General features: G+C 29.9%; 1 protein-coding gene across 6 annotated transcripts; it reads left to right on the top strand.

Annotated features, from left to right (window-relative positions):
• Positions 1-7,724: 7,724 nt before the first annotated feature.
• LOC140862339 (protein phosphatase EYA) lies at positions 7,725-13,210 on the top strand. 6 transcript variants are annotated; one of them, XM_073265356.1, is made up of 7 exons: positions 7,725-7,810; positions 8,248-8,341; positions 8,435-8,689; positions 8,781-8,948; positions 10,571-10,664; positions 12,452-12,577; positions 12,804-13,210. In XM_073265356.1, the coding sequence occupies exons 3-7, from the start codon at positions 8,501-8,503 to the stop codon at positions 13,091-13,093; spliced, it is 867 nt and encodes a 288-aa protein (XP_073121457.1). In that variant the 5' UTR covers positions 7,725-7,810; positions 8,248-8,341; positions 8,435-8,500; the 3' UTR covers positions 13,094-13,210. The 6 variants fall into 6 exon arrangements, with proteins under 6 accessions (XP_073121457.1, XP_073121455.1, XP_073121452.1 ...); XM_073265354.1 differs by lacking the exon at positions 8,248-8,341 and having other exon boundaries at positions 7,734-7,810; XM_073265351.1 differs by having other exon boundaries at positions 7,734-8,341.
• Positions 13,211-13,380: the final 170 nt, after the last annotated feature.

Below are 13,380 nucleotides of genomic sequence, written 5' to 3'. Positions count from 1 at the left end.
GAAACCATCAGCCCTAAAAATTCATAATTTCAAAAAAATTTTCAAAAATCGAAATCATGTTCAAACGACGATCTTTTCTCGATCCGTCTTAGCTATGCTATCGTCGTTTATGCTAGAACATGTTTATACAATCAAATTTTAATTCTAACAACATCATAAAATTAAAACATGGTAGAATTTTATAAAACTTACATCAAAACGTAGCACTCGGAGCTGTGATCGCAAATATATGCTCAATCGGACATTCTATCGGACGGATCAATTTTTATCGGAGCTTGAAATATCAGAAATGGCTTGGAAGCCTTTTTTTCCTCCCTTCTCGGTTCTTGCCTGATTCCTTTTTGTTTCCCACGTGAAATGCTAGGAAATATGTGAATTTTGGAGATATATATTGGCCTATTTACAGTTTAGTCCCTGAACTTTGGCCTAATTGCAATTCAGTCCCCGTACAAGCGATTTAATTCAATTTCAATTTTAAATAATTTAAAAATAATAGAATTTAATTATAAACTCTAAATATTTTTAAATTAAATATTCTCAAATTAAAAATAAATCATTTCGAACCTTATCGCATTTTATTCCTTGAATTTCTCAATATTTGCAAATTGGCCCTTGCTCGGATTTCATCCTCAAATTAAATCCTTGATATTTATAATCTTGGAATTTACATCTTAAATTCCATAAATATCAATTCAAATATGTTTAATCTTTTAATTTAAGTATTCCGGATATTAAAATCTTAAAATCCGAAAATCCACAAATTAAATATTTTTGACCCGAAATTGAAATCTCTAATTTTCATAAACTCTTAAATTCATCTTTTAACTCTTATTCAAAATTTAAATCTTAAATCCCGTCATTAAAAACTTAATATTTTCGGGCCTTACAATTTGTGTCGTGTTAACCGGATATTTATCTAGTGCGCTCCAAATGGTAACTAATCAACGAGTGAGATCGAGTTAAGACGAAAAAACAAAATAATAATAATAATAATAATAATATATTATTATTATTATTATTATTATTATTATTATTATTATTATTATTATTATTATTATTATTATTATTATTCATTATTATCTTGAAAGAGATTTGCTAACTAAATTACACAAACCAACCACAACACTAAACTGAATCTAAGAGACTAAGACCTCGTCATTGGTGATCCTTGGCCTGACACTAATCACTATTATCATCATCATCATTAATTAATCTAATATCTAATCTAATATCTATCTAATAATCTATCTAATATCTAATAATAACACATATATAAATATGTGAGTTGAATTGTGAATTTACTCATATGTCCTTCTCTCATTAATGCCTTCAATTTAATGTGTTCTTTGTTTTAATTATTATTTTAATTATAATGATAATGTATTACATATATCTATTCTATCTATTATCTATCTATTTCTATCTATTTCATTTATAAATATGTGAGTTCATTTGTGAATTTACTTCACTATCATTTTCGCATTATTAAATAATTAATGTGTTTTTCTCTTTCAATAATTTATTTATGTAATTCTTCATTGTGCACTTTAATTTTTATAATCTATCTAATATATACTTTATTTTAATTTTTTAATCTATCTAATATCTATTTTATTACTATTATTAACATATGAGTAACAATTGTGAATTAACTTAAATATTTTTATTTTTTATACACTATTTTTCTATTATATACTTTCATATTTTTGCATATAATATTTATTATTTTGTTATTACACATATATAAATATGTGAGTTCATTTATAAATTTACTTGACTACCATTTTTTCATTATTAAATAATTAATGTGTTTTATATTTTAATAATTTATTTATGCGACTCTTCATTCAACAAATTTATTTAAAAAGCATATCATGCACTCATTTATTTAAAAAGTATATCATGCATTCTTTCAAATATAAAAAAACTATTAATATTTTCTTAAAAAAAATTTCATACTTTCTAATTTATTTTATTCGATATTATAATTCACATATAAACAAGTACATTGTCTATTACATATATAAATATTTACATATATTTACATGTGAGTTGAATTATGAATTTACTCATATTTCCTTCTCTCATTAATGCCTTCAATTTAATGTGTTCTTTGTTTTAATTATTATTTTAATTATAATGATAATGTATTACATAATATCTATTCTATCTATTATCTATCTATTTCATGTATAAATATGTGAGTTCATTTGTGAATTTACTTGACTATCATTTTCGCATTATTAAATAATTAATGTGTTTTTCTCTTTCAATAATTTATTTGTGTGATTCTTCATTGTGTACTTTAGTTTTTCTAATCTATCTAATATCTAATTTATTTTAATTTTTCTAATACATATATAAATATTTGAGTTGAATTGTGAATTTACTCATATGTCTTTCTCTCATTAATGCCTTAAATTTAATGTGTTCTTTGTTTTAATTATTATTTTAATTATGATGCTAATGTATTACATATATCTATTCTATCTATTATCTATCTATTTCATGTATAAATATGTGAGTTCATTTGTGAATTTACTTGACTATCATTTTCGCATATTAAATAATTAATGTGTTTTTCTCTTTCAATAATTTATTTATGTGATTCTTCATTGTGTACTTTAATTTTTCTAATCTATCTAATATCTACTTTATTTTAATTTTTCTAATCTATCTAATATCTATTTTATTATTATTATTATTATTAACATATGAGTAACAATTGTGAATTAACTTAAATATTTTTATTTTTATACACTATTTTTCTATTATACATTTTCATATTTTTTCATCTACTATTTATTATTTTATTATTACACATATATAAATATGTGAGTTCATTTGTAAATTTACTTGACTACCATTTTCTCATTATTAAATAATTAATATATTTTATCTTTCAATAATTTATTTATGCGACTCTTCATTCAACTAATTTATTTAAAAAGTATATCATGCACTCATTTATTTAAAAGGTATATCATGCATTCTTTCAAATATAAAAAAACTATTAATATTCTCTTAAAAAAAATTCCATACTTTCTAATTTATTTTATTCGATATTATAATTCACATATGAACAAGTACATGGATACTAATAATACTCTTATAACATAGTATATGAATACTTAAAATAAAAGGTTGTATAGTGTACTTTAATTTTTCTAATCTATCTAATATCTATTTTATTTTAATTTTTATAATCTATCTAATATCTATTTTTATTACTATTATAAACATATGAGTAACCATTGTGAATTAACTTAAATATTTTTATATTTTATACTCTATTTTTTTATTGTACACTTTAATATTTTTGCATCTACTATTTATTATTCGCTCTTTTTCTTATTTGATATTTATTATTTGCTTTTTTTTATTTTATTTAATTTTTCCTGCAAAATATATTTAATCATTTATTACACACTGTTTTTCTGTTAATATTACAAGATAATCCTAAGATCGAACTCTTGTCTCTTTACCAAAGGTTATAGCTGGTAGTAATCGTACAATTCAAATATTTTAACCGCACATCAAGTAATCTCTTTATTTTACTCATGACAATAAGCTACAAATTATATGTTTAAATAAAATTATATGTCTTTTTTCAGATCTTCTAATTTCTTTATTCTAATTGTAGTCATTAACCATAAATTATATGTTTAAATTATATATTTAAATAAAATATCAACTATATCATATTCATGTGTGTTGGTTTTCAATATCTAAATTGATAGACACGGACGATATACAAATCTATTTCAACAATCTTACATTTGACTACTGAAACTCCTAGCAAGCAACACACTATGATAATCAATATTCAAAATTTTGGAAAAGATTATTTCCTCATATAACAACTTTTTCACACTTTACAAAAGATACAATAATTGTTTATGAAAAACAGTAGCACAAGCAATATTCTGAATTTGATCAAACGTTCTTTGTATGATGGATCCAAGACTTGAGATAAAATATAAATGTTTGAGTCTTTGAAGATGATTTATTCCAAAAATGGTGACGACAATAAATGCTTTTGTACAATCCAATGAATAAATTATAATGAAAAAATAAATTAACTTGTAACTAGGAACATTATACAACAAATAGTACACATGAGATATGCAAAGCAGTTTACTGAATTTATTCTTTATCTTTTGTAACCGGTGAATATTTGTTAATGACTATTACTTCTCTTTTAAAGGTCATCTGACATATTTTGTTGGAAAAAATATTATGTTGATTTTACTAATGTCTACTAATATTCTTGAAGACATCAAATCATCAAAACTAGATTGTCTAACAGGATAACAACAATATAAATCAATATATTTTTAGTGAATTTTTCGATATTAAGATGCATAATAAATCTTATATAATAATATATAAAATTTTGACCTTATAAATCTTTTAAAATATCGCACAACAACCCAACCGTTATGCGGTGCTCTACCAAACAGAGACAATTATTGCACCCAACAATTTTTTACACATTATTTTTTTTGTTGATCTATTATTTATTATCGATTATATATATATATATATATATATCACTATTATAAATATGAGCTCCAATTACTATTAATTTAAATATCATTGTTTTGTATACACTATTTGAGTTGTAATTATAAATGTAATTAAATATTCTTATTTTTTATACACTGTTTCTCAATAAATTTTATAAAGAGTATATGGATGGTTAAATAAAAAAAGTTGCATGATGTACTACGTACTTAAGAGCATGTCCAAGGGCCGGTCAAGTGGAGCGATCAAGCCCACTTCATCATCTCGCCCCTCCAAGGGGCGAGGATACCGCATGCGGAAGTTTTCGCGTGCGGTCAAAATGGTGGGCCCTCTCCGCGCGGTGAAGCCCACCATTTAATAAATTTTTTTTTAAAATAAACGGCCAGATCTTTCTGGCCGTTTGAAGATCAAAGGGCCAGAAAAATCTGGCCCTTTGATCTTAAAAAAAAGAAAAGAAAAAGAAAAAGTAAGTCTAAAAAAAAGAATGATTGGGATGATCTGGCCGTTGAAGATCAACGACCATATCAATCCCAGCCTATTTTTTAAAAAAAATATTAAAAATTAAAAAAAAATTAAAAAAATCCGAATTTTTTTTTTATATTCTGAAAAAGTACAAACGGTATTTTTCAAATTCAAGCCTTCTTCTATAAATAGGTTTGGATGCATCTCATAAAATTCACAATTTCTACTACTTGAATTCCAAAAATTCTATATTCTCCAATTTTCATTATATTTTCAATCCAATTTCAAAAATGGATTCATGGAAAAATAATGATCTCAATACTCCTTCACCAAATAATTATCAATTCACCGACGAAAAAATGTTGAGTTTTATGTTCAACCGAACTCAATTCTCCCAAAATCCCATCGAAATATCGCCTCCTACCTTTGAAGCCCCGTCTACTAAATCTAGAAGGAAAGGAAAAAAATATTGTCGTTGGCGATGGTGGTGAAGGCATTAGAAGGAAACCTTGGACGAAGGTTGAAGATGAACGTCTTGCAAAGTCATGGTGCAACGCTTCAACCAATCCGGCCCTTGGCAATGATCAAAGCAACTTGAGTTTTTGGGGATTGGTTTGGAATGAATATAACCATGAGTTACCAAATGGATGGAAAATACGCTCACCGAACAACATGCGGCAACAATGGAATGATGTTTCAAAACGAGTGTTTGCCTTCCAAAACAAAATGAGCGAACTTGAAGCACTCAACCAAAGCGGATCTTCATTTGATATGAAGGTATGAATTCATAAATTTTTTAAATTTAAATTCAACATTTTCGAACTTGTTTTTTTTGTTTTTTTTGTTTTGTTTAGTATGCTCAAGCTCAAACGATGTATGAACAAGATCATAACCATCCATGGTCCGATGAGAAAGCTTGGTTAGTGTTGAATGATCAACCAAAATGGAAGATATGGTCGTTCGATAAATTCGTAGGAGGTTCGACGAATGCTACGATGAAGCTTAAGAATATTGATGGTGAATCATCTCCATCTCCTTTCTCCACACCATCTGACACACAAATCGGCGAAGAAGGAGATGATGTGCAAGAAGTGAGCAAAACCACTAGGCCGATGGGACGGAAGCCCTTCAAAAGGACAATGAGAGGAGAAGGATCGAAAGATACAAACATGGTGGAAATGTTGAAAACAATACATGAAGTAGAAAAAAAAGGGATGAAGAGAGGACTGCTTTGACAAAAGAGCATTATGCAACGATGGCTCAAAATATGGAAAAAAAAGTTCGAAATGAGGATGATGGAACACGAGATGAGGGTGAGGGAGCAAGAAAGAATGGAGAGAGAACAAGAAAATCGAATCATGGAAAAAGATGTTAACGATCAAAGACTCACTGACATTCAACGTCAGTACTACATGAAGATGCAAGAACAAATTATTCGAAAAAGATTCAATTAGTAATTTATTTCAGTGTTATCTCATTATATTTTATTCGGTTGTAATCCTTTTAAATTTATTGTTTTTTTTTATTTCTTGTATTTTGTTATTGCGTGTAATCTTTATTTCGAGTGATTTTATATTTCAAGTAAGTTTTAAATTTTAATTATGTGTATTTTAAATTTATTATATTTATGTTCAATTTTATTATGTTTAAAAATATTAAATATAATAAAATAATAATATTTAATTTTTTATATTTATGTTCATTTTTATTATGTAATTATTAAATTTAATTATGTATATTTTTAATTTGTTAATTGTATTTTTATTATGTTTTAAAAACATTATTTAAATAGATTAAAAAAATAATATTTCAACATCACAACTACAACATCACCACACCATTGTAGAAGCATACAATGAAGTTATCAACGCTAACATCATCATGCGATCAAGTTACCAACTTGACCACACCAACTTTCTCACATCCTTCATCCTTGTACATGCTCTAAATGTCTATGTTTTTTTACACACTATTTTCTACTAATGTTAAGGATGATATTTGATTCAACTGCGATCGAAAAAAAAATTTCTCCACAAAAATATTGATTTTGAGATTCATGGTTTTATAACTTGAAAATTTATTCATTTATTCTCAATTTTAAGTTTATATATTATTTAATATATTAATTACTTGATATAATTAGAATTATAATAAAAATAAAAAAATTTCATGCTTAATTTCGTATGAAGCTCGCTTAATTTTCTAATGCTTGAAGATTTCGTGATGCTTCATCACAATTCACGCCTTTTAGAATCTTGTTTTTAAGTCATTTCTATCAGTATAGTGAGAGATTAACACATTTATTGTAATTTATAAATATTAGTATTTTTTAAAATTAATATTCGATTTTATGTTTGGTGTGTTATAAGTTTTGACAAAAGGAAGAACAATAAATTCAATTAAGCGAATACACAAAGTTTGGGACAAAAAAATTATTAAAAGAAAGATTGCATCATATAACAAGAAACTCGTTGTTGCTTGAACAATCATGCAGTAGAAACGTTAACACATGTCTCGTTTATAAATAAAGACTCATATAATTTTTGTTATATTATTTTTCATCTTTTTTTTGTCTAAATTCAACTCTTGTCTTTTTCAGCTGAATTTAACATAAAATTGATTGATTTATTTCTTTTAACATATAATATAATTATTAATATTAAATATCGGTTTCATTGTTTTGCAACTCCACGTGCCTAGTATTAATATATATGTGATTAGTTTCATTTATGTACCTGCTATGGTTGGCCTAAAGGCTAAAGCTGTAAATGTGAAGAAAAAGGTGACATTCTAGGCCTCGGAGAGCAGCTGAACGAAAGCGGTATCGGTGATTTCGCACTTCTTGCTAATTGTTTATTAAAATGGATTTACTTTTTTTTTTTTTTGAAAGAAAATGGATTTACTTTTCACTATGCTTTTATGATATGTTCGTTCTGTGATTTTATTGATCTGATCGATTTTTAACGAATTAGAGCCATTTCCGTTCCTTTTCAGGTCCATGAGAAAGGTTTTAGTATGTGGGTTCCTTCGAAATTGTTTGATAAATTTTGGGTTTTCAGAAAAATTACTCCAAAGATTCGATTTTTTTTTCATTCGTTTGTCCATGTTGGATGCTCCTGCGCCCTTCAAGCTCGCCGAAATTTGACTTATTCCTAATAAATAAGATTTTCTATTTAGGTTTCTCAATTTGCTTCTTGTAGTGTTCTGTGTTTAGGTATCTTGGGCTGAAAGCCTGAAACTGTTGAGTTATGGCTCTAGGATAAAATGTGATGAATCAATGGTACTCTGCATGGATTGAACCTCATGCTGTCTAAAGAATGGGACGATGACACTCTAGTCTCTCTTTTCTGCTGTAATCTCACATCTATAAATAAATTGCCCCGACTTTATTTATCAGCATCGACAGCGAGGCATAAATGTTATATGTTAAGGTTGTTTCTTTCAGGGTACACGTCGGATTTAAGGACTTGACATTCTGTACTTGAGCTATTAGATTTTGTTAAGAGCCAATATGGATCGGAAGATGAATGTTTATATTTGGGACATGGATGAAACCCTTATATTACTAAAATCTTTACTGGATGGAACATATGCTGGGGCTTTTAATGGTCTAAAGAATGTGCAAAATGGTGTAGACATCGGCAAAATGTGGGAAACTCATATTCTTAAAGTGTGTGATGCATATTTTTTTTACGAGCAAGTAAGGTTCTCTTTTTCCTTTTCTTTTTCATTTTTACATCATTTGCTCTTATGTGTTTCCAGAATTTTCCTGATATGTTGTAGTCATTTAGGTTGAAAATTTCAATCAACCATATCTTGACTTTTTGAGCCATTACGACGATGGTATAGACCTCTCTGGTTACAACTTCAGTCAAGATGGATTCAGCCCCACATTTGATGATCTTAGTAAACGTAAATTGGCATACCGCCACCGTGCAATAGCTGAAAGGTATAGAAAGGTACATTTTTCGCTATCCTTTTTCCTGTAATGCAATTTTCTTAGATGCAAAAGTAAAAGCATGCATTATTCTTTGTATAGCTGCATTTTTTTTTCCTGATTCAGTTACTTTGTGTATAACTTAACTTCAGGGTAATAAAATCGATAGATTGCCATGTCATTGGTCCCAATATATAGCATTTATTTCTTGTAAGAGAACTCATATAGCTTATCTTCAGGATATTAAAATTTGTGAGCATAATTTATTTGACCTCTCTATTTAGCACTCTTAACTGCGTGCCCCCAACAATACTTGGATTACATACTGTTCTGGGACATGGTTAAATGAAGGCTCAACCTGTCTCAAGGTTTCCTGTTTTTTTGAAGGTGGAAGTAGGGGCGTAACATTCAAGTATTGCTTTGTGCTTTAAATGGAATTAGCTGACTTTGTAATTTCAGCAATGGTCAATACTCTAAGTTATAATTGAGAGTAGTCAGTAGTGAACAGAGAGAGTATCAACAGCAAGATCAGGGGTAGAAACAAAGAGAGTAAAGAAATATGTCGATGAAGGTGATGGCTTCCATCAAAAAGCGTGTCTTGCTAGCACGAGGATTGAGGACGAGTATGATGGTGATGAATTTGGTTTGCGGATTTATAACTGCCATGAATTTATGTACTAGAAATACTTGGATGTTTGGTGTTTTAATATCACAAATGTATTGATAAGTAGGAACACTAAGTTGGATTTGATTGTAAGACACTGGAAAATCCAGCCAAAATCTAAGCTGGATGCTTATGACCTGTACCTCCTGCTTCACTGGTGATGCTGCAATTTATTTCTTAGAAAATCTTCTTCTGGAGGTACAAAATATTTTTCTTTGGGAGAAGTGTGGTAGTGGCCATATGGAGAAACAGTGGGTTCCTAAAGGTCGAGTGATCAATTTCGGGATTGATGCATCTAATGGCTCTTGCTGATTATACCCCTACCATATTAAAATGATTTTCCTGCAAGTGATCTTCTAAGTTGCTATCTCCATTGATTATTTTTCTATTTGTTAGCAGTTCCTGGTATAGGTAGCAAAAGTGATTTAAATAAATGGGCAGGAGTACTATACCTAGTTGTTTCTATCATAAAGCACAATCGGTGAATGGCAATAATTTGCAATTTTTTTGTTATTATACAATCATTTTTTGATTAAAAGAAAATTCCTGATCTATCATATGTCATTAGGAAATTTGATTGATGTTTTGAGCTTCGAAGTCAGTTTTTTCAGTTAATGGGAATCAGATATTTGTTCAGTTAAGTTTGATTTTTGTACTGCCTCCCTTACTACCAAAGAATATGGACATTACTTTCTAATCAAATATGCATACACTTATATAATAGGAACATAACAGAGCTCTATATGGTGTGGGAAAACCCCATTTCTGTTGTATTTTCTTGGTTTTGGCTAGTTGTTCTTCAAGAATTTAATGGTTATAATTGTGAAAAGCTTTGCTTATGATTGTGTGCATAGTTTCAAATTTAATGATGCTGATTTGATTGATAAATTTTAGCATTCTTTGACTTAGGTTTTATATCTACAGAAGATATACGCGCAGTTCAGTTTTTAATATAATACTTGCACTCTATTATTTTGCAGGGGTTGTATAACCTTCTTAATCAAAATGTTATGAAGTTACTGGACAATCTCTATGATTTGACTGATACTTACACAGAAAAATGGCTTTCTTCAGGTAAATTATTCCGTGATGAGCAAACACCTAAAAAAGTTCTTCAGCTGAGCAATGTTCGACAATCTTTTGATTTTCTGATTGGTTCAAATAAAGATTTACGGGCAACTTTTTGATGCAGCATTACGATATTATGTCAACCTTTATTAAACAAATTCTAGCAAGAATTTTATCTAAAGACTCGTTTTTTGTCGTTTTTGGTCTCTGTTTTGTTGCTAACTGACAGTAATTGTGCTTTCATGCGAGTCCTAAATTTATGTTGTGATCTGTTTGTGATCTTTTTTTTTTACATTAAATCTCTCTCTCTCTCTCTCTTTTCCCTCACATTCCCACCCCTAATCACATATGTGTGCTTGTGTATCTGCAAGATGTTCTGATACTGCTGACTAAGAGCTTGCTAGTCAATACAACCTTTCTTTGGTGCTTGTTATCAGTGTGATATAGTTTCTTCTCCTTGGCATCACAATCTCGGTGGGCATTAATTGAGAAAGCTACTGAACTACCTGTTACCATGGAATGTCGTTATCTTCCTACTCTCATGTGGCTTTGAAAAAGGATGAAGAAACCTTTTGTTTTTTCATTAAATGTTGATTGAGGTCGTAGCTCTAGGGTGACTTCTTGTGGTTTAATTCTTGCCTGTAACATTGCAAGTGTCAGCAATAACCAATTAAGTTTGTAACTTCCTGAAGCTCAGTATGAAAATTTAATAACCGATAAACTCCTGGATTCATTATATTGGATGTTTATACAGCACATTCCAAAAGAATGAGGAAGGTAAAACAAGACGCTGTTATGTGTCCTTCGAGCATTGTAGATGAACAGGAATACTGGTGTATGGAAAATAAAGATTGAAACAGTAGTTGCTTTGAAGAAAGCGTGATAGTATTGTCAACCTTTTGGACTTGGGTATACTTTCCTTCCTGATTGACAGTTTTCACTCGTGCATCATGATGTCCAATGAAACTATCTATAGAAACCTGCTCCATGTGAAACATACATAATCTTGATTCTTAACTGAAACTTGCATTAGGTTTCCTCTCATAACCCTGTGAATTTAGGAGTGCATTCCTGAGGTCGTGCATCTCATAGCCCCTTGAGTAAAACACTTACCTTTTGAAACCCTATACCCTACAGCCGTACAAGAACTCTTTTAGGTCTAGTATTGAGGTAGTTGGATTGCGTGTGACAATGGAGTTTACGTGAAGATTGTGAACCTGTATCTGTGCTTGTTGATGCATGAGCTCGCGTATGTGAAAAGACTTTAACATCTACATGTTTCTATGGTTTGTGATGAGTTGTGCTTTTCGAAGTATTTGCTGTCTTCTCCTTTACTTTTAAGCTTTTATCTCAAAAAGATTAGAAAACTTTATAATAAATTTTTGGGCCAAGTGAGACATTCCCACATTTCCTCTTGGGTCCGTGTTGCATTTCATTCATACTGGTGGGGGGCGTTTGAACAATACGACAAGAAGCATATGAGGCCATGATCACTGAGACCATGGAGTGGCCGTGGTGTCCTGTGATATGATAAATCTTTTTGTCATAAAAATGGGTTGAAGTAAAATATGTGATCCAAGAACGAACAATCAGGGGTTTAGCCATGGTGGGTTCCGGACCTCATTTTTTAATATTTTCCCAGTTTCTGTGGAATCATGTAGACGATTGGAATCAAGGGTTTAGCCATGGTGTAGCCAGAATATTCTAATGAACTATCTTTGTTTAGTGTAAAAGTAATGAACGTGCAACTGATAATTTATGAGTTTTATAAGTATTACCATTGTTTCTTTCAGCTGCATCTTTCTTGGAGGAGTGCGCGGGACAGCATGTGAACGTCTTAGTTACATCTGGTCCTCTTGTGCCTAGCCTGGTTAAGTGCCTACTCTATCGCCTGGATAAAATGATTGATTGTGACAAAGGTAAGTTAATCTTCTATTCCCAGCGAAGTTGAAGATAGTTCACACATGCACACTGGCCCTGCATGTTAAGCATGCACATCTGTATTATCTTGGTATTGGATGCAGTTTGTGATTGATGGCTTTATTGTTACTACTTACTGGATAACTCACTGGCACAGTTTCTAGTTTCCAAATATATGTCCTAACATATATATGCCTCAATCTTATTTTGTTGTATTTGTTTTAGTATACAGTTCATTAGAAGTGGGAAAGCTTCAATGTTTTTCGTGGATCAAAGACCATTTCAATGGACCCGACGTTCAGTTTTGTGTGGTTGGGGATGGTTGGGAAGAATGTGAAGCTGCAGAAACCATGAAGTGGCCATTTGTGAAAATCGATCTACCGCCAAACAGCACTCATCGATTCCCAGGTCTGACATCCGGTGACTTGCATCGGTATATTAGTATCGTGTATGAAAAGCTTGATCAAGAAGACAAAGAAGAAGCTGTAAGTCATTTACAAGCTTATGAGAATTGAGAACAGTGCGTGATGTAATTTTGAGTTTGTCATTTTTCAAGAGTCCAACAATATTTCAATATTATGTATGCGTTTGATTTATATAATCAGCAGCAGCATTCTTCTTCTTACGGTTCATTCAAGTTTGGCTCTTTTATGTGGAATATATTTAATTTTTTACATCTTTATTTAATTTACCTCTCCCAAGTTTGAAAATTATCTCTGATTATCCCTTCCAGGAAACACACAAATTATCAGTCTTCCCAGCTGATAACAACCAAACAAAAGCTTCTTCAATTGCTTCAAAA

This window comes from Henckelia pumila, chromosome 4 (genome assembly GCF_033568475.1).
Source record: "Henckelia pumila isolate YLH828 chromosome 4, ASM3356847v2, whole genome shotgun sequence".
Lineage (NCBI taxonomy): Eukaryota > Viridiplantae > Streptophyta > Magnoliopsida > Lamiales > Gesneriaceae > Henckelia > Henckelia pumila.
Note: the sequence above shows the minus strand (reverse complement) of the source record. Positions and strands in the feature narration are given on the sequence as shown.